Raw genomic sequence first — 23,555 nt, 5'->3', positions numbered from 1 at the left:
TGTGTTTGTTCAATAAAATATTAGTTCTTTTGTGGTGACTATAACCGTCGCCTATGTTAGAAAGCACAGCGTTGTAATAACGTAGAGTTATCAGACGTGGTTGTTGAACTGCGTTGCCTACTTTTATATCGATATTGATGTCATGCGGCCCGCGGCCTCCAGGAATTTGGAAAAGTGGCCCGCGACCTATTTTGAGTTGGCGACCCCTAGCATAAAGTATAAGTACAGCTACCGCATTTTACCCGGGCCTAGTTACGCGTCATGGACGGACCATTTTCAATTGCTAATCACATGTAACATCCATTGTGAAGTCAGATTCAGAACGAAGCCTGTACGTACAAAGACAAACAATATTCAAATAAACGACAATACCACACTTATCTCATTATTTCCGATTCACCGCACCTGTTTACGTGATATTCAAACTAGACGTACAAGATCGTCAATTGGTGATGACAACCAATAATCCTTCACGCGCATTCGCTCAAGCACCCATAAATGAATATAGGTACGACAGCAATGAAATAGAAATTATGTAATTACCTCGTAAGACACGTAGAAAGAGGGTCAATCCTAGTCGTGGTTCCAATCGCTTTTGGAAATGTGTCGAATCCTGCTCGCAGCGAATGGTCATATAGATCCTACGGATGTTTTATTTTTAAATGTTGACATCATGTGAAACGTCATCTTCGCACCGGTAAGTAATGTTTTAGGAATTATGCCATGAGCATATTTGGATTTGATATTGCAACGTGCAAAAATTGTATTATTGGTTGCACCTTCTTCAACTTACACCTTCATTTCAATATATCTCCAAACCTGTGGTTCTTAATATTAATGACCTGGCAACATTCAAAATTAATACAAATTGTAATCACGACTAAGTTATGCAACTAATATGTAAATATTGGAAACTCCAATTGCTAAGGAAGGGATCCGCGAAACCTTTAAAACCTCTAAATGATTAATAACCTATATTCTAGTTATCGAAATTATGAAAATCACTAGGCAGTTTCGCTTAAAACTTCAGGAGGCACATCATCACAATGGCCGTCTGAGATTAAATATCCTACTGTGCGAACTGATTGTAGTAGCCAAATTGCCAATAGCTTACTGATATAAACATTTTCTGTGTAGATGTATATTGTTCGGGTTTGTGGAAAAAAGTTAGAGTAGTAGGTTTAATCAGGGTGAATTCGAAATGTTTGCAAAGCACTTTGACTTCGAAATTGTGAGTGCCAGAAAATTATTGACCAGTCGTTGGAAATAATTTAAATTACAAATTGTAAATTTTCGTCATATAGTATGATATGATTTACAATATAGCTCATCTTGTTACTGTTTATCAATAGTATACAGTTGATATTTTCACAAGACAGGCGGTGCGGCAAGACAATTGAGATAAATTTGAACCGAATCTTGTGGGGATCCGCGTACGGGTCACCAGCTGAGTTTAGAGCAGTGGTTCCTAACGTGGGCGATATCGCCTCCGAGGGGGCGATCTGGCGGCCTAGGGGGCGAAAATAACGAAGGGGCGATAGGGGCCAAAATGGACAAAGTGGGCGATAGGGGGCGAAATTAACGAAGGGAGCAATAGGGGGGGCGATGACGCCTTAAAACGACGGCTATATTTGAGTCAAGTCGGCGAAAAGACCTTTTTTTTAGTCAACTAGCCGATGATTACAGATTGGATACCGATTTTTCGGTTTACAAAATCTGGGGGGCGATGATCGGCGTTGAGCTTGAAAAGGGGGCGATGAGTCGATAAAGGTTGGGAACCACTGGTTTAGAGCTTGACAACATCCGTAAAATATTCCTTGATAACGGTTACTCAGAACACGTCATTAAACGCTGCATCAAGAGGAAAAGCGATATAACGCATAAAAGACAACAGGACCGAACGATCTAAGACAGTGGTTCCCAACCTTTTTGTCTTCATTCCCCACTTCAGATTTATTCCTAGCCTTTATTCCCCACCAGGACCGTAACAGCACTTCGTCAGCCCCCCCCCCCAACAAAACGTTGGTCTTGGGTCCCTTACAGGGTGATAAACCCAACTTCTGGTAGGCTTCCCCCTCAGCCCCCCGAGCCTGTATACTTTTTCCCCGCTACTTATCATTTACATTGGGTCTACCGTTTAGTGCGTCGCCTTATTTTGACTAAAAGCGCGAAGCGCAAAAAATTTATATAATTCATGTTTGAATCGGTCAATCTGATCGGGAATTGCATATATTTTGCTATCAATTTTCTAACCCCTCTCTCTGCTCACGTAATCAGATTTACCGGTAGAGCTGAGTGAGGTGTGTTGGATAAGGTAGGGCCCCTAAATAAGAATTGAACATCTTTGGGTGTACCCGTTGGTATATTGACTTTGTTACATTATGCTATTTCGTGACCTCCAGTATCTGCTATGTCAAAAGATATGAAAATTGCCAAAACTAAAATGCACATACGATTTCAAATTGGTACTGCTTTGCCGGCAAATAATTTTTCCCAGCAGGATGGCATTTTCCTGTGGGGTTCAGATCGCCAGGACAGGAATATTCGGCGCCAGCCATTTAGACGCCTATGGACAATTAAACATATATGTATATTGTATATATATCGAAGTTTTCGGTCACAACAAGGGCATTACTTTTCGGCCAAGGTCTTCTCGCTGCTGATCGTTCTGGCACACTTCTCGGAGTTGCATGTTACATGGCCTATAACTTCATATGTATTGGTGCGTCGGGGCGCAGTAATGGCCGACGTCGAAGTCTCCATTTCTATAAATTCTACGTATTTTCGCAGGGGAAGGGTACCCAATAAAGATATTCGGCAATATTAAATCGCGCTCTCAGCGCGAAAAAATGTGAAAAAGTGTCATAGATTTCCAAAAAATACTCTATAATTTATGTTAATTCACGAAATAATTTTGGTCCCCTTCGAGCTCGCCCCCTCCCCTCCCCCCAATTGGGGGGTTTGGGTGCGGCAGTTACGGTCCTGTTCCCCACTACCCAACACTCTTGTCATCACAGAGCAGCTATTTTCTGGTTTGACTATACACAAGACACACAACCACACCAGTATGCAAGACAATCGCCTATAACTGCAACATAAAACGTATTGTAAACCATTATTAGTAAGAGTAACGTTCAAAATTTCGCGAAAGCGATATTTCACGTCAAACTAGTCGATCTGGGTGCGATTGTGACGCCATTATTGGTCATCCAGAGTTAAAAATCAGGTTTTGGGAACAACACGCAATATAATTGTCGATACATACATTCCAGAGCAGTTAACTGGTAACGGTAATTGCGCATGTGAGTAGTAGTATAGATCGGTCGTGATGCCCATTGTGGCTTACGGGCGGGGTGGTGATGTGCCTGAAAGCCCGGGGTGGTGATGGTCAGGGCCGTAACAGCACTTCGTCAGCCCCCCCCAAAACGTTGGTCTCGGGCCCCCCATAGGGTGGTAAACCTAACTTCTGGGGGGCTTCGCCCCCCAGACCCCCCTTCGACTATACGCTCTTTACATACGGTGTGCGCTGTTTCTTCAGTGGTTGTCCGTTTAGTGAGTCTGTTTTGCTTGCCTAATCGCGCGAAGCGCGAGAAAATTTTGTAATTCACGACTGAATACGTCAATATGACGCTGTTTATACATGGGGTGTCCGTTTAGTGAGTCAGCTTTGCTTGCTTAATCGCGAGAAATTTCTATAATTCATGACTGAATCTGTCAATATGGTAGGTATTACTTATATATTGCTATCAATTTTTATCCTCTCTCTGCTCCCGTAATATGATTTACCGGTAGAGCTGAGTAAAGTGTACTTGAAATGGTAGGACCCCTCAATAATACTTGAACATCTCCGGGTGTATACCCGTTGGCAGGAATGAAACAACACTTCGTCAGGCCCCTTAAAAACTTGAGTCTTGGGCTCCCATAGGGTGATAAACCGACCCCCCCCCCCAATCACGTTGTTCGCGTTTGTCACGTAATTACAGTTGTACAGTTCAGTTAGCCAGCGCCACGCGCGAAAAGTTTTGATAATTGATGATAAAATCGGTCAATAAGATCGGGAATTGCATATATATTGCTATAAATTTCTTGTCCTCTCTACTCACGAAATCAGATTTACAGGTAGAGCTGAGTGAGATGTCTTTGAAACTGTAGAGCCCGTAAATAATAATTAAACATCTTCTGACGGGCGGACTCATTGGTGTAACTTCGTTACATGATGTTATTTCGTGACCTCCTGTCTGCTATATCAAAAAATATAGAATCGCCCAAACGTAGCCTACTAAACTAAAAGATCACACGATTTCAAATTGGTATTTCTTCACTGGCATCTAATTTTTCGCTGCGGGATGGTATCTGTCCTATGAGGTTCAGATTACTAAGACAGGAACATTCGGCGCCAGTCATTTAGGAGACTATGGACAAATAAACCTATATGTATAGTTCGTAGCCTATACCCTATATAACGAAGGTTTCGGTCACCATAAGGGCAGTCCTTTTCTGCCATGGTTTCTCGCTGCCGATCGTTCTGGCACACTTCTTGGAGTCGCGTGTTACATGGCCTAAAACTGTATATGTCTTGGTGCGTCGCGGCGCGGTAATGGCCAACGCCGATATGCCCATTTCTATAAATCTTGTGTATTTTTCACTGGGGTAAGAATACCCAATAATCATAACATTTGGCAACTTGAAATCGCGCGCAGCGCGAAAAATTTGTGAAAATGTTGCATAAAGTTTCAAAAAATACTCTATAATTTATGCTAATTCACCAAAAACTTTGGGGCCCCCTTCGAGCTCGCCCCCCCCTAATTGGGGGGTTTGGGGTGCGGCAGTTACGGCCCTGGTGATGGTACCCTTTTAGATCCCCCTTGTGGTGGAGATGTGCCATGTGTTCTTATGGGTGCAGTGATGATGGTGCCCTTTCAGGTATAGGCTGCGGCGATGATGTGCCGTGAAAACTCGTGGCGGTGAGTCGTACTTTCAGGTATAGGCTGCGGTGATGATGTGCCTATGCGGTGATGATGGTACCCTTTCAGATATATGCTGTGGCGATGATGTGCCCACGGATTCTTGTGTCGTAGTGAACTAATGTTGTTGGTATGGGCTGCGGTCATAAGGTGATGTTGATCACGAAGTATATTGATCACGTGATTGATCCTTAGTTATTGTGTATACCCCAAATTATTATATATGACCGATTGCAGGTAATCCTAACGTTTACGGTGATTGCGACTTCAATATATCATTATTCTTATGGCTGCGGCGGTGATTCGTACTTTCGGGTATAGACTGCGGGCGGCATGTCGTACTTTCAGCAAAAAGGGTGTGAAATAGTTTGCTAAATCTAGGAATCAGTCGCATGGTAATGTTTTGGTATTTAGTTTGCCACAGAGCCGGCGTAGACGGTGATTCGAATACCAACAATATCCGCGTTCACATACTAACACTTCAAAAAGGTGTGAAATATTTGTAAAATCCTACGAGTGATCACATGATAACACATCAGACATAGCCATCTCTCGTGGTTCGGTGTTACAGAGGTAGGAATCACGCACAAGTAATATTTTGGTAATTAATCGGTCACAGAGCCGACGTAGACGGCGATTCCAATACCAACAGTAGCCGCGTTCACAAACTAACACTTCAAAAAGGTGTGAAATAGGTTGCAAATCCCGCGATCGCTGACAAGATAACACCTCAGGCATAGCGATCACTCGTGACTTTCTGTTACATACATATCGATCGTTCACAATGTGATATTTTGGTAATCAGTATGTCACAGAACTGGATTTCACCGGTAAGATTTAATAAGTAACGAATAACCGAACCGTCGCAGACGGTGATTCGAATACCGACAAATTCTCACTTATTTCTGATCCAACCCTAATCCTTTGCGAAGTTGGTGCTTATTCAAAAAGGTGTGAAATAATTGTAAAACCCTACGTCGCTGACAGGATAATGCATCAGACATAGCGATCTAGTTATAGTGCGGTGTCGGAATCCATTCGCGGGATGTACTCAAGGTAAATTCAGATAATCCAAAATGAAATATTTCGACATTGACATAGTCTGAATTGAAATAGATTGACAAACATAACTACCAACTTTCACCCAGTCACATTTCGAAATTATACGCACATTGATTTGAAACAAGTAATGAAACATTACAACTCTATTCGCGATCAGGCTTTCCGTTTGCCAAAGAGACATTTTAACATCTTACCATACTCAAAAGAATTATACACAACAAACACCAGTGTTAAAAATCTAGTTTTCACTTACTTGATTATATCAGTACAACTAGCAAACTTGAATTAATTCATCTGGTTGTATTCATATGACCGATAATTTTTATCCAACTGTAAAGGTCGTTATACTATTCTGTAAGACATAGTATTTACTAATCGGTGCATATGCGACTTGACATAAACATATTATATTTTGAGTATACGAGATTTGGATGTCTGAACAATGACTGAGAATTAAATTATCACAAGTGAATCCATATATGACAGCGTAAAAGATATTGGAATGTCAGCAACTCTTTACGGTCATAGTTACTACCACATTAACTAATTTACCCAGCCATTCACTTGTGATAATTGTGTCATGGTGTGTCTCCGCGAATATGTTGACTGCCCTGTACATAATTTTGAACAAGTGCGTCTATTCCCCACCAGAAAACCTTCAATTCCCCACCAGTGGGGAATTCCCCACCGTTTGGGAACCACTGATCTGAGATGTACATATCCATCTACCCAAGTGGGAGTGTTCCTATTTCCACACACTTCGAAAAACTGTTGATTTTTACGGTCAGTAAGTGTTACGACTTCTCCATGCGAGTCGTAAAGACGTTCTTCCTACAATCCAACAACGTAAAGTAGTTTATTGATATAAGTGCTACTGTGATTGTGGCTTCGTGGGAAAACCGAAACCACGTTTGCAGAACCGCATAAAACAACATGTCCCTAGATTTATCAGAACACGCGCATCACGCTTTGCGAGGCTCGCACCCTTGACTCATCCCCCAATGCTTGATGCAGAACAGGTAAAGTTCATAAATTTATTCATTGGCAAACATTTGTTGTATAAATCCCGTTTGAGCGAAAAAATATCAAGACACCAGATTTCGTGCTGTCGGGAGAGGCCGTAAACACTTTCATTTGGGTGCCTTAATGTAGACTTTTATCAAAATACGCCAACCAAGTCTGTGCCAACATAAGGAGTCCGTGTACCATTTAAGTGATCGTTTTTCAGGTCTATTGCATCTTCCCGCATAAAGCTCAATGATCATCTTAATCTGGAAGGAATCGGTGGCTACGTCACCTACAGTTACTGCCGTCGTCAACGGCGCAATCTTGAGTACTTAAAAAGCGTTTCAGGTCGGGATACTATACTTATATGATGACTATTTTGCGAGATTAGTACATGCCCTATTTAGCGGGTGTAGCGACATAAACGGCATGGTCATGACAATCTGCTGCTATTAACCACAGTAAATAACACAAACGATTACATACGATTACATTTATTCTGCCTTGTTGAACTTGAGCCTTGGACACATTCGAAGGCAATATATCTATTACCAATGCCTCATGAGAGAATAATTTTCTTTTTAACTGCGACATCATTTACCTGTTAATTGCAATATATTCATTGCCCATGTTTATAGTTGATGATTTCTTGCCTTCAAGCATTTTAATCCTATCTACAATCCACGCTAACATGATGAATACTTGACTGGCAAGAGATTCTAATTTTGAGTAAAGAAATGTGAGATAACCATTAGCGCCTGTTTCAAGTAAGCCTGTGCAGAAGAATAAGATAATGTGAACATGGAATTGTGCCATAACGAACAATGCTACTCATAGTCGGACCTACGTACATATACCTGCTAGCCACCTTATAAGGATGTTGTGGGCTGACTTCATTAGGTGTGGGTAACATAGCCCGCTGGGGGTTAGTGTAGTATTCGAGTGGATGATATGGAAAGAGCGAGTTTGTTCTGGTCAATTAATGCCAGTTTACCGGCATGTGCACAAAAAGATAAATCAGTAATAATTCAATATGAATAATTCTGGATGCACCACCTTAAATCGGTGATTGCAGTCATTTGGAACTTGATGAGAGCTTTCATAGTTCTATTTGGAAGATGAATAGTGTTATTTCTAAGAAGAATATAGTTTCGAAAATAGTTTCGGCCATTTCGTCGACTCAAAATCACTATAGGGCTCGATACAACAATGCGGATTTCTTAAATTTCTCTATTGAACAGATGGGGCGAAAATGTCTTCAATAATTGCGAACGGTCGCTATTTGAGATTACGTTACGAGGATATGGCGACGAATGTCATCGACGAAGCGAAGAAAGTTTTTGAGTGGGTTTCATATGATGGCTTCAGATTTTCCCTAGGCATGCCATAGGGAAGGTGTTCTTGACTTTTTTTAGCACGAAACTATAATTGTTTGGGGGTCATTTTGCGGAGTACCTAAATTCACATAGCTGAGAACTAACAGAGGTCATCATATACCCAGAACCAATAAAACCATGATCAGTGTGAAACAAGTTTTCATATTGGTGAGCTACTAAAAATAGGAAAAAAATCACGATATAATTATAAAATAAAGACACATCTTATCAATAAAGACTATGTCGTTTCACAATTTTAATTACAAATTAGGCCTTTCCTGGAGCCCTAGAAACAACAAGCCATACTACAAAAATTATAATTTCATTAGGAATCCTTGGGGAAGAAGGTTAATGCAATTTGAGAGAGCTAACACAATTTCCACCGTGGTGTTATGGCGGTAAGGTACCATGATGACGGAAAAAACAAAGATATTCGGATACAGCAGTGTTTCAAACTTTTCAACGAAATTCACGGAACGTTAATTCCCAAATTTTTACCTGACTCGTGGTCCCGTACAAAATAAGCTCAGAACAACAAGCTGGAGCTTATGGTATCAATGGGAGTTTATGTCGACTATCGATATAATTTTGGGTGATTTCCTGAGTTCGGTTTGAAAAATAAGTTGCCTGAAAGTGTTTTATCACAAAGATCTATTTTTTTCTGGATCATTTGCATTTTTAGTAACTGCGGTCCTAGACCCAAAACATCTGTCCTACAGAATAAAAATTTCTATATGTTGAATACCGATTATCTATATTAGAGGTCCTTCCTTTTCCAACCATTTTCTAATATCAAAGCCCTGTCACAATGCTTCACCTAATAGCTAAGCCGGGGTGTGGTCCGACACGGTCAGGGATGGAACTACGACTTGCCGAGCAAGAGTCCGGGCATTCTCCGATTACGCTATGGGCTAATTGGGGGTCTGCGGACTAGGTATAAAGGTCCATCAAATAAAAATAAAAGTCTTAACGTTTTTAGCTCGACGTCAGATAATTCCAAGACATCGATGAGCTGCCGAGCGCGTGATAGATCTCAAAAGCACAGCATTTATTGGTTAGTCTTCCCTAGATGAACGGACAAATACCAGGGATGACGATTTCGTTGTATCGATTTCCTGGTCCTGTTGAAAAAAAAGGGTCCACCGACCCTTCCCAACAAATTAGGTTCGGAATTCTCTGCTCCTTATATTCTGTGAAATTATTGCACCCGTATTGATTCCAATAACGCTCTACGAATTTACAGATTTTTGGAACTCCCCTTTCCACGAGAGGTTGATGAGTACGTGAGGAGCAGCCTTCATCCAAATATAACGCATTTGAAACAGATCGTCGCAAAGGGTAGAGAAGGAAGTAAGGAGGTAATAATCAAAATATATATAAATATATCCATTTCGACCCAAGTAGTTGGTAATAATGAGAAACACTGCCTGCAACCGCAGTGTTAGCGTCTCGAAAAACGGGTTTACTGTCACGTAATAGATATCAAGAATTCCTACATGTCTCTCATCTAATATCAGTCAAAGTTGATACTTTATCGCATTTGTTGGTGGAACCATTTCGAGGCATATTTTGACATGCGTCACCATGATAGATTGAAAATTGTGCACGTTTCTGAATATTATAAAATTATGTGCTTATTGCTTTTGTACACTCGTCAAATCACGCCACAATGTTTGATGTTGCAGTAATATATGTCTCGCGATAGGAATTAATGCTGTACTTTGACTTGACTGTCGTTACCGATAAAATTGGTCTCACACTAATGATATGCTAGACACGGAATAAGAAACAGGAGGTGGTCCCGGCCTACCAACAGGGTGAAATTCATATTGAGCCGGAATCCAAATCCAATTCAGTACTTTTCGATTTAGGATCTGAAGAAATATCGCGAAGGGCCAGGTTTAATTCAATGTAAATGATTTTGTAATAATACAGTAGAGTTAAGCCAACTCCACTTTTCTAACGAATGTGGCATCTTCTATAACCTGACCATATTACCCAATAAAAAGTACAACTAACTAAGGCTGGGCAAAATGATACAAGTACTCGAAATTATGACGTCACTTGGAGTTAATGAATCAACGGAAATTATAGCTTCGTTGGTATTTTCCACCCTGGAGGACTTGAAACCTAGTTCGATCGTTTTGCAGCATACGAAACATATGGTACGTGTAATTGCTAGACTTTAACAACCGGCAGAATTGTCACGATTGCCAAGAAATAGGCCTGGTCGGAACATACCAACTTATCTTAAAGTTTTGTGATCTAGAACTGGAGTTGTCTTCCTTGTAGTCCCATGAAAGGTACATATTTGACATAACACCACTTTTATTATATTTCGACGCCAAGACGAATGAGAATCGAATCGACTCGAAGCTTAATACGTGATTCAGATTCTAATTAGTCATGCATACTCCATATTGCCAAGTCTTATAACCAATTCCTTAGACGCGATACATTGTTATGACAGCTATATACATTGTATTGCTATATGAGCAATCTGATGAGGTTGCATTCTCCAAGAACAGGAGCGGATATTCGTGAAAAAATACAAACTACGATGTTGCATCTACGACGACAAATTTGATAACCCATGATTTTCTGAACTTGTTCTGTTTCCGTAACAACATACATATGTCGCAGAAAATATCCAGTTCTGTTCTCTTCCTAGGCAAGGAAGCTACTGAAAAAAATTGATCAGCCTTACGGAAAAGTTCGTGACCCACTGAAAATCGTCAACGAATGGAGAAGCATCGTGCCCTTCGAACTCGTCAAGCGTATCCAGGACGAATGTGCTGACGTGATTGAAAAAATGGGATACACATTATTCGGCAACAAAGAGAATATGAAAGATTTTTCATTTCATTCATTCGCTCGCAAGTAGAGTGTTAAGAGTGAGAACAAGTACAGTGCATTTGCTTTGGAGGGGCAGTAGTATGCTACAGAAGGACTCTTCGGGGCTGCAACAAAATTGGATGACACGCGCGCCTTTTTCGTGCAAGTGATATAAGTCTATACAAGAGGACGATTTTGCATTCGAATCAAGCAAAAATCTGTTATCTTTATCGGTAGTCTGATCAGAACGTACAGTTCTGTTTGAATCAGTACAGCATTGTTTCTTTGGTATTCATGAAAGTGGGCTTTTGTCTGTTTATTTGGAACGTTTCGAAGATTCGTTTTTAACACAGAGCATCAACTCTCCGAAGGAAGACGAACAGCGTCAAAGATACTGAACTATACGTATTCAACGACACTGAACTATACAATTATCGATGTCCTCATGCACAAGGCCTAAAGAGGCTGTCACTGAAGAATGAAGCATCACCGTAATACCAAGGATCAAAATCTTAATCTGTAGTTTTTTTTATTTCGTAGTTTTTTTGTTTGTCACGATTCGCACGATCGCGCGTGCCAAACATTCAATTAATTAATAATAACATTTCATGCAAGGAATACCACCAAGCGTTTTTCTGCAGCTGTCAACGGCATCCGCACGCCTTTGATTCTTGAATTATGGGTCGCGAAGTGTACAAATGTTAGTCGCTAGTCGCTACCGCACCCAACCCATCGCTTACGATTACACGATTTACTTTCAGTCGCGCAATGATCGATCTCAGTGGTGGATTTGGTCGTTACCAAGTCCACCGAGTTCGGTACCATATCCAATAAGCGACAGGCCAATCAGTGTTGTTATGATGATATGGTCTGATGTTGATGAAATATTCGCCCACCCCTGTATTAGTCATGTCGGTTTGATGTCACATTACGGTTGGTCTGGCACTAGATGTTTCTGCAAAGGTCGCGGTAAATCGGTAAAGATTGTCGTTTCTCCAGATATATTGTATCACTTGCAAACCAGTCGAAACTAAAAGGATATCCGATACATCCGGTTGAAGAGTCGGGCTCTAGGGATCGACGGAATCAGCCGGTTATGCTTGGCACTTATCAGATGCTTACAGCAAAATGAATTCACTTACAAGTGTTGTCCAAGTCCTTAATGATAAAGCAAAAAAGAGGTGTAAATGTAAGCACTGGTCATGCTGGATATATGATATGTCAAAGTCTTTATTGATCCGCAGAAAAGAGTTGTAAAGAGAAGCACAGACTATGCCAAATGGTATCCAGCATAGTTTGGATGTCACATCCAACATAGTCTGTACTTACCTTACACCTCTTTTTTGCATCATCATTAAGGACTTCAAGTGAATTCAATTTGCTTTGAGTAAAACTGCCAAGCATAACCGGTTGATTTAGTCAACTCAATCCCTACAGCATTCAAAACTTCAGCAAGCAAACCCATGTCTTGCACCTATCTATGAACGTGGTTAGTTAGACAAGGTGGCACAACGAGGCAACAATTTCTAATCTTGTGGACGATTGCCGCAATATTTTGTGAATTCAGCCAACAGTATTTGCAAAGCATCTTAAGAAGTACATCAGAGTGGGGGTTACTTTCAAACAACAGTTCCAGCTCTCACCCGGATCTATTTGAACTAGTGTAGGGCTCCGGCACCAGCTCCAGCACCGCCGGAAGTGCACAGCTCCGGGCTCCGGATAACAACTGTACCGCAAATCCAGCAGTCACAAAGCAGCCGCAGCTAGAGGTGCCGTGTTCGTTATCTGTCTCATTAATAATTTCATTATTTCAAACATCACAAGACTTCGATACAGTGAAAACATAGGAAGGTGTCGAAAAGACTTGAAGTAGTCTTTGAAATCAGACACTCGCCTGAGCCTAGGTCATATAAAGAAGAGGCATGCAATCTGAATGAAAAGACAAAACAAGATGGCATGTGATGGAAGGCGAGATTGATATGTAGTCTAAGGTCGTGGTCCGATAGACTGCAGGCAGGGTATGGTATGGTATGGTATGGAACGAGAATTTTCCATACTCCTTACTTGCCTTACTCGTTCCATACCATACTTGCAATTTTCCATACCATACCAACATTGTTCCATACCATACTTGATACATATTGCATACTTTCGAATACTAAAATATCGTAAGTATATTTCCTTTTCTAGCACCAATATTATTGATATTTCGGATGTCAATATTGCTTAAACTAGCCATGATGCGAATCTAATTCCTGGTAATAGTTTTACAGAGTCTGTTTTGGTGAGGTTTAGTCCACGGTGGTGTGGTGCCGAAGCGAGAAGACTTGCATTATCGGCATTTATGATGTACTCAACCCTAATGAATTGATATATATTGGTGGATTTTGGCTACAGGACTTATGAAACGCTTTGAAATCTTAATTAAGGATTGCGCCGTGAGTTAGTTGATCAGAGAGAAGCAAACATGGCTACGCCTGTATGACAATGCTGTTTTCAAATCCACATTGTATTATCATTATCGGCGAGAAATGGTTGCACAAGCGCGTATTTGTACCTATACATCGTTCAATACTTAACGTTCACACATAACAAAAGCGATCGTATTGAGTGAGCAGCGATCAGCGTACGATTCATGAAGCTTGCACCGATCACGATAAAATGTATAAATTACCAAAGTATAGAAGTATGGAAATGTCGTTCCATACCATAGATTAAAATCTTCCATTCCATGATACCATACTTGCATTCTTCCATATACCATACCAAAATATCGATCCATACCATACGATACTTCCATATCATACCATACCATACCATGCCCTGCAGAAATTTCTAGGATTTCAACTGGAATGTGGACGCTGGAATTCTCTACGACTATCGGATAGCCGATGAGATACTGTTCCACAATTCAGGTTCGTCATGTTTGATAGAGCGATGATCTTTAGTGTCGACCTTATGGTAGTAGGACGAGGACGCGCGTGTGTCAGGCTATACCGCTGTACCTTGTATCGTTTTAGACTTCTTATCAAAGGTACAATCGAATGTAAGAATCCTCAATTATAATATACATGCATGTAGCAGGTCTTATATACATACAAATACACATGCGAAGTATTCCACAGAGATTTCGACGCACAACCAAGTGTGAAAAGGTAAGCAGCGGAAACGCAATATCATCATATGACTTGAATTGGTGGATGCTCCGAGATCCGGAATAGGGCGCAATACAAAATGAATACATTGTTTTTACACAATGGACAGGACTATGGTTCGCTGCTCTGAGATTACCGAAAACCATACAGCATTATTTGGTACTGGGCCTATGGTACCATATCTAGAATTCTGCTGATATTTCAGGGATATAAGCGAGAGCAGCATCCAGAGTATACCGAGTTTAAATCGATATTTCTAGTTCGGGTTGCAGTGGTACATGGAAAATTTGGACCTTTTCCAAATCATATCAGAATTAGAGTCATGGCTACACAGTTTATTTTAGAATAAATTTGATTGAGAATTACTGAATTCGCGAAATCTTGGACTATGAATGAAGTTCGTATCAAACCATCACTTCTTCTCATACGCATGAGAATGGAAAATGTCTGAACAGCACGTTTACTTGTTTTGCACTATATGGTTCTCTTGTAGCATTTTCAGGAAAACCATATATTAGATTGGAATTAAAATTTTGAGCATTGACATATTTCACAGATTAGAATGGAATTAAATTACAGACATTTCGCTGTAAATTAGTCAAATTAGATGCCTAATGTCCATTTTTTTTTAAATTTTTAGATCCATTTTTGAAATTGATAGAAAATCTAGTTTTGTAAAAATTTTAATAATTTTAACTCCCTGTCATGGCCATCTTTATGGTTGTCACATTGTTTCGAAGGAAAGCATGGCCATGTTCAGGCCGAAAGAAAATGAAAGTTTTAGTTGAAGTTAGTTTTCTCAAACTGTGTAAAATGGACATACGCTGCTTTTGTTCCACTGAGACGATATATGCCTTCTATGGTCATATTTTCAGATTTGTCATATATTTTACAGCAGATCAGATGAGCCTCACGTTTCTCTGACATCGCGATAGCCGAGTTTAAAATTGCATCAGGTTTCGCGTATCGCAAATTTATCATCAGTTCCTTTCTGCGGAGACGGTTCCTGTGAGTCAGTGGAAAGTATTACATGTCAAACGCCGCGCCGAGACTCTGCGATAGCGATTTCCTGTATAAGTTTGTTGCATTATTTTGTTACATTTTGAATCGAAGATATCAACATTGATGGTTAGTATACTTGGAATAAATGGACTACATCTAATTTTCCGGAGTATTCAAGTGGTAGTTGCCATACCTGTTCCAATTACTAAAGTGTTTTATTATAGAACTACTTCCACTTCTCAAGAGCTTCATGTAGGTACAGAACGTTGATGTACAATTGAATAGTATATTCCTATTGAATTGAACCCGAATGTTTTCGGCTGACACTCGTCACGGGTAATCTTCAGCAACCATTCTAGACTCTAGAGCAGTGGTTCCCAACCTTTTTCGTCTCATCGCCCCCTTTTCAAGCCCCACACCGGCCATCGCCCCCCCCCCAATTTTGTGAACCGGATAACGAGCATACAAACTGTAATGGCCAGATGGTTAAAAAAAGGTCAACTTTTCGGCTATATGTCGAACTTTTACACTTTTGCAGCTAAATTTTCGTGGATTGACTAAAAAAAAGGTCATTTCTCCGAATTGGCTCCAATTAAGCCGTCTTAACGCGCCATCGCCCCCCTATCGCCCCTTCGCTATTTTCGCCCCCTTTGTCCATTTTCGCCCCCCTAGACCGCCAAATCGCCAACGTTGGGTACCACTGCTCTAGAGGATTCGAAAAAACATTGTATATAAATAGTCGTGTCACCAAATATGACGTCACCAGCATGAAGTTTCTAATAAGACACCGCTCGATGTATTATTTCCGATGGTACACGAACTCATTTTGTCGACACAGCCTTGGCTGGTGTATTTTGATAAAAGCATTACTCCAAGGCACACCAATGAAACTGTGAGACACCATTAAGCTTGGGCTGGCTCTTCACCGCGAATAGTTGACATCTCATGCCGGCAACGTCATATATTGTGTTGTCATTGTAGATATACGAAGTTCTTTACGATTCTCGACTTCAGGGTTCATCAACACGAGCCCCGCGAAGACGTGATTTGTGGCCCGCGAACTTATTTGAGATATCGGAAGAACGCGTACTAAACCATTTTGAAAGGCTGAAATTGATTTCAGTTACGTGTAAAAATTTGTCAGTTTTAAAGTCGAAACGTTTTTTTTCTCGGCCAAATTACTTCGCAGGGACAGACAGTTCAAACCAGAAGTGAAGATAAGTATACTAAGTATAAGTCCAATTGTCACATAATGTGCTAAAACAGTGGTTCTCAACCATCGGTGCCAGTCCGCCAGGAATATTACAAGTTTATACAATAATTTCTAGATGGAATATGTTGAAGGCTTGTCCATTGATAGAATAAATAGAACACCAAATTTTCCAGATTCAAAACTTCGTGAGGCAACATTAGGCTGGAAACATGTTTGATTTGACTTGAACTTCAAGACGTGTCATTTGACGACTTGCACGCGAAAAATATGAGCCGACTCGCTAAAACACACAGTTTGCGCGATTGTTCGTTTTCGATTAATTCATTTTGTGCAGGACCGTAACCGGGGCACCCCAAACCCCAAATTGGAGAGGGGTCGAGCTTGAAGGGGTTCAAAATTATTTCGCTAACGGTCATAAATCATACTGTTTCTTTCTTCTTTTTACAACATTTTCCCATTTATTTTCACGCCTTGCGCGAATTATTCCTACTCAATGTCGTGCTTTTCGGGTGCTCCTTCTTCATGAAATACACATGATTTAGAGAAATAGGCATTTCGACTTCAGCCATTAGCGCGTCACTATATAACAGTAGGTAGCGAAATAATGACATGCAACGAAATAATTATTGCAACATGCCCGCCCGAATATGATGAATTTGACTTGCTGAAAATTTTCCAAAACGACACCTCACTCAGCTCTACCTGAAAATCTGACAATTCTCGGAGGATGAAAAAAATTATAGCAATTTATATGTAATTACCAATATTATCATTCAGTCGTGAATGATCGAAAATTTTCGCAATTGGTTCGATTAGGCTATAGCCTGAGTCGAATGAATGTCCTCACAAATACTGATGAAAAATCCACCTAACTGTGCGGTTTGGGGGACGAAGCCCACTCCCATTCACGAAGTTTAGCCTACTGCCCTGTGGGGATCCAAGACGCCAAAGTTGTTTTGGGGGTTGGGGAGCTGAAGAAGTGTTTTTTCGCCACGGAATTTGTGCACGGCCGGTATACCTGTTGCCAGGTGTTTTTGGTGCGGCGCATTGTATTCCGAGCAGCCAGGGTGGACTACGTCCGGTGGTAGTAGGCAATGAGCAAGGTAGCACGACAAGGTGCTTGGTTCGACTCCGAAACGCTTCTTTTCTCGATAATGTGAACAATAAGAATGTTATACGAGATGGCGTGGTCGGTTAAACCCACGGTTTTCGGCGCGAAAGACTGTAAATGACTCTCTTTAGTAGCACGTTTATCTACACAAGGCAATTTTACCGGGATTTAGCAGCCTCATTATCGTAAAATCACATGGATGCAACAACATCATTATTCACAAACAAAACCCTTCAAATGTCACTCGCAAGCACCACATACTTGCAAAAAACGGTTGCATATACTTTACATTTTGGCTTGATTTCAATTTTTGAAATTCTACCGAGCCACCAGACATTTTTTGATATTTTGCTGGTCCGCGAGGTGAAAAAGTTTGAGAACCACTGCGCTAAAACACCTAGGTTACATGCATGAGCGCAATATTTTGTCGAAATTAAAATCGAAAATGTCAAAATTTTCATTTGAAAGTAAAATAAAATCTTCCTATTTAGCAGCTTTGGTGTTAAAGGCTCCACACAATCACCCCAGAATAATTGGTGATCCGTGCTGTAGAATGCTTTACGGAAGGGGTCACCAACACGAGGTCATATTTTGAGGCCCGCGACATATACCCTAAAATCTCGGAAGAACGCTTATAGTAAAACATTTTGGAATGTTGAAATTGATTTCAGTTTGAAGATATTGTTGTTGTTCAAAGTAAGCTATTCTCCTGTGCCCAATATCAATATTCCTCATTAGCTATTGCGGCTTCGGGGATGGTAATATTATTTCATGGAGGAAGAATTTGTTGATATGAATGAGCATATTTACTTCACGTGCAATAGCCCAGACACTGTCAAAGCCAAGGTGCTTAGAAAACCACTTGAGGTTTCCCCAAAAGAACAAGCCCTAAATAAAATTAGTTTTACAGGAAATACCATGTATAGCGAACAGTGATATTGATTCTTTAGTCGCTTAAAAGTTATGTCGGGTGCGCAGCTCATGCTCATAGTTCTACTGACGTGAAGTTTTTAAAACGTGATTGTTAAACTGTGGGGCCTATTTTATCGCGATATTGAACTCATGCGGCCCGCGGCATCTACAAAATTGGGAAAGGGGCCGCGACCAATTTTGAGTTGGTGACCCCTGCTCTACTAGTTGCCGACGACTACCAATGACAAGTGTGTGCCGAAAATATTTGGGTTCATTTCAATATGAATATACTATTCAATTGTGTATTTTAGATGGTACACACGCTGCTTCTGTTGGTGCACACTAGGTTTTCGTATTTTGATAAAAGTCGACCCCAAGGCACACAAACACCCGCGTCGAGTGTCAGGCGAAAATATCCGGATTTATATCAATAGGACCATATTATGCAATTATGTGTTGAACTTTCACGACTGCTACACAGATTTTGGCTTTTTAAAAGTATGGGGGATGTGGTACCGATGGATCAAAAATTACAAAATGATATCTAGCCCCCAAATGTTCTGTCGATAACAGCAGATCTTATCCTGGCTCAATACTCGGATACAAGCTCTACCTACCTAGGTTATATACGTGAATATCAGGCTTTTAAACAAAATATTCTTGAACGCTCTAAATTCCTTGCTCGAACGTATCATCGGTCTCCGCCGGGTGGGTCCAAGGGTACGTGACCATGGTACATTTGGAACATACGCTCAAAAATTCAGATGTTCCAACTTTACCTGCTGTGTACCAGAGTTGGATCAATTGTAATTTGTAATTGTAATTGAATGTAATAATTACATTTTTCAATGTAATTGTAATGTAATTGTAATTGAAGCATTTTTATTTTGTGTAATTGTAATTGTAATTTGACAAAAATTTTGCTCAATTACAATTTCAATTACATTAAATTGCTATTGAGACCTGACAAGCACAACATAAAACAATTGACTTATAATGCATTCTCTTTAAATGTCGACAAGGAATTTGGTGGATCCATTCGCGGAACCCCCTTGACTGCGCCCTTGCGGGCGAAGTTTTATTTATTTTTACCGCTATGCTGGCCTCGGCTGCCATTGTATACAATTTTTAGATTACTAACCAACGGATGGATTCGCAACACGTGACTCACGATTGAATACGCCGAGAAGCGAACTGCTGAGCCGGCCAAAATCAGCAGAATTGATATTCCCATAGCTGGCGATCCAAGCGTCGAAATTTGATATGTATGGTCCTAATCGAAAGCTAGTGTCGCACTGATTCCGCAATAAAAGTATATTTCCAGGGAATGGTACCATCCCAAAATAGTCGTGAAAGTCTGGGAATCGGCATTGTTCTGAACAATCGCTGGGCGTAATTGGTAATTGTTGTGGTCATGCTGCTGCAGCGCTCTTACTTTTCAGAACAGTCGGCCTTAAACGGCTATTTTGGGGCAGTTACATTGCCCTGACGAGATTTTATTTTGTATTTTCGGAATTAGTACATCAATAGCTTACGATAAAGACCAGATGCATCAAATTTGGACGCATGGATCGCCAGCTCTAGGACTACAAAGTTTGCTGCTCTTAGCCGGCTCTGCAGTATGTTTGTCGGTGCATTCATCCGTGACTCACATCTTGCGCATCTATCCGTAGGTTGGCAATCTACAATACGATTTCAGATCACGATGCTGCATCGTTATTTCGTCTGGCTAACTAACCAGACCACTGGATATTATATAACGTCTTATCTGACAAAGCACGGTTTTGTTTTCACTCCTCATCCTAATTCCTACGTCCCTCGATAAAAATAATATGACTTCTTTAATTATATACTATAGACGCAAATCCAACACGTACATATATTATAATAATTTTTCAACGACATACTGCACCCTATCCTTGATCCTAACTCATAGGAAATTAGGTAAATAACATTTTACATTTCCAATTACGTGAGCCATAATTACCGAGCATTCAAAATACGCTTATATTACGCCACAATGACATCTCACATAGCATACTATGTACGCACATAAACGCATTTATTACTACACAATCTGAACTAGACTTGAATTGTTGTTAAATACGACGCTACGGTTGTCAAGGAGCACGGTTGAATTTATGATTATTAAATTACATGTTCAACAGCAGCAATTGTAATTGTAATTGTAATGTAATTGAAGCATGCAAGGAGTAATTGTAATTGTAATTGTAATTTGATATTTTTAGCATGGAGTAATTGTAATTGTAATGTAATTGAAACATTCATGAAAGTAATTGTAATTGTAATTGAACTGAAATAATGTAATTGATCCAACTCTGCTGTGTACCAGAATATAAGATACAGCATGGTTACAGGAAGCCAAAGAATAAGGTTTGTTCGCTACCTTAGAAATATAGAATAAATATTAACGCAAATGTTGGCATAGAATGACGAACCGATTTGTGTTTAAATTTGCACATTTCGGGGAACACACATATTGCGCGTAAATATACATTTTGACTTCTAAATAACTCGTTACAGCGATAAAATACCACGGGTAATTACGACATACAGCCTCCTTGTATGTAGGCACGTTCATGTTGTTGAATGATTAGTTAGTCCGACTATTTTGCTTGATTTGACCATTTATCATCGACCCCCCACGCTATCAAGTTTATAATTGAAGTCGAAAGTCAACTCAATGATGACATTTAATGAAAAAGCTACGTGCCGTTATGTAGCTTGATACAAGCCTTACAGTTCATATTAAAATGATTGGTGGTTTGTTCATGTGGAAGGTTACAGAGAAAAATGTATATGTAGAGCGAGATTTATTTTATACACCCAAAAACAGGAAACACCTGTAGCACACCCCATAACTCTCGTATAGGTCGAATTCATATGCATATGAGAAACGATTTTAGCAGATTCCAATTGTAAAAAAACTCACGGAGTGAAATCGTGGGATCATCGTGGAGAATTTATCAAATATTTTCGGTACCACATCTCTCCTACTTACTTTTTCCACTTTCGGTAATCAATATTAAGGAAGTAGTTTTATTATAAGCTGCCATTTGTGGTTTGAAATCGACATAATAAACGGTCAAGATAGCAACCACCGTAACTGAATAATTTCCAAGGTTGCAAGTGTTTCGTAGTGACATTGGTAATTTATCATCAGTCGCAAATATACATCTGCAATTTTGAAGGTAACTGCTAATATAGTATTCGACTCATCAATCGAATCAACTTTTGATACTACTTACCTAGATTCTTTCATACCTGTATTTTGTACTCGTACTTGAAGTTAAATGGACAAACTTCCTCAGGACCACGTATATAATTATTGGGCATTAATTTAATAATGTGAATGTCCTATACTGCTTCATGCGTTGTGCCCTGCAACTTATTCGGCGCTGTTTTATACCTCCTCAAATGTGGAAACCTCATAACGTTGATCCAGTACCGATGCGCTGCGAACTATATACATCTCTTTGAAAGGGTTCCGATCGGACAAATGGTTCATGTAAACCATTATTATGTGTTATGTAAATCATGAGTATGTGTTGGCACGCTGATTTAATTTACGAAGTTGACTCCCGAGTTATTGAGATATTTAAATAATCTTGACATTTTCATCGCGACTTCAGTAGCGCCTTTTGACATAGGAAAATGATGCTCTCCATATTGAAATACTAACTTGGAATCGTGTGCTCCCTCGAATCTTGTCTCTGGTACGTTGTAGCGATTGTAATATCCAGGGCCGTAACAGCACTTTGCCAGCCCCCCCCCCAATATAAATACGTTGGTCTTGGGGCCCCATATGTTGATGAACCTAACTTCAGGGGGGCTTCGCCCCCCGGACCCTTTTCAGGCCACTTGCTAATTACCGCTACTTACATATCATCTACATTGAGGGCCGTTTAATGGGTCAGCTTTTGTCGCCTAAACGCGCGAAACGCGAAAATTTTCTTATACTTCATGATTCAATCGGTCAATATAATCAGGAATTGCATGTATGTTGCTATCAATTTTTATCCTCTCTCTGCTCACGTAATCGGATTTACAGGTAGAGCTGAGTGAGGTGTGTTTGAAAAGGTAGGACTCCTCAATATTATAATTAAACATCTCCGGGCGTCAACCCGTTGGCAGGAACGAAACAGTACTTCGACAAGCCCCGCACAAAATCTTGGGTCTTGGACTCTCATAGGGTGATAAACCTACTCAACATCACCTTGTTCGCTTTTTCCACGAAATGAGTGGTACTGCCGAGTGATCCAGCGCCAAGCCAAGCGCGAAAATTTTCGAAAATTCACGATAAAATCGGTGAATAAGATCGGGAATTGCAAATATATTGCTATCAACTTTTTGTCCTCTCTGCTCAGGTAATCATATTCACTGGTAGAGCTGAGTGAGGTGTCTTGGAAACTGTAAAGCCCGTTGGTATAAATCCTTACCATGACGTTATTTCGTGATCTCCTGTCTGCTATATAAAAATATAGAATCGCCATAACGTCGGCTAGGAAACTGAAAGACACACACCATTTCAAAATGGTATTTCTTCACTGACATATAATTTTTCCCTGCGGGATGGTATTTGTCTCGTGAGGTTCAGGTGGCCAAGACAGTATTTTGTATTTATAACGTAGTTTTCGGTCGGCATTAGGGCAGTCCTTTTCGGCCAAGGTTTTATCGCTGCCGATCGTTCTGGCACACTTCTTGGAGTCGCATGTTACATGGCCTACTTTATATGTCTTGGTGCGTCGTGGCGCGGTAGTGGCCAACGCCGATATGCCCTTTTCTATAAGTCTTGCGTATTTTTTCTTGGGTGAAGAGTACCCAAAAATCAAGAGAATTGGCAACTTGAAATCGCGCGGTACGCGAGAAAGTTTTGAAAAAGTTGCATAAATTTTCAAA

The 23,555-nt window shown here is 40.3% G+C and overlaps 1 protein-coding gene across 1 annotated transcript in view; it reads left to right on the top strand.

Annotated features, from left to right (window-relative positions):
- The window catches only part of LOC145436919 (carbohydrate sulfotransferase 1-like), a 30,102-nt gene extending 18,588 nt beyond the window's left edge, over positions 1–11,514 (top strand). The window contains exons 2-5 of the mRNA XM_080314111.1: positions 7,255–7,379; positions 8,273–8,375; positions 9,651–9,765; positions 11,079–11,514. Coding sequence (XP_080170237.1) covers positions 7,255–7,379; positions 8,273–8,375; positions 9,651–9,765; positions 11,079–11,291 — 556 coding nt within the window. The 3' untranslated portion in view covers positions 11,292–11,514. The remainder of the gene's footprint in view (positions 1–7,254; positions 7,380–8,272; positions 8,376–9,650; positions 9,766–11,078) is intronic.
- Positions 11,515–23,555: the final 12,041 nt, after the last annotated feature.

The sequence above is a fragment of the Botryllus schlosseri genome, chromosome 4 (assembly GCF_051294905.1).
Source record: "Botryllus schlosseri isolate E-star chromosome 4, Bs_hap1, whole genome shotgun sequence".
NCBI lineage: Eukaryota > Metazoa > Chordata > Ascidiacea > Stolidobranchia > Styelidae > Botryllus > Botryllus schlosseri.
Note: the sequence above shows the minus strand (reverse complement) of the source record. Positions and strands in the feature narration are given on the sequence as shown.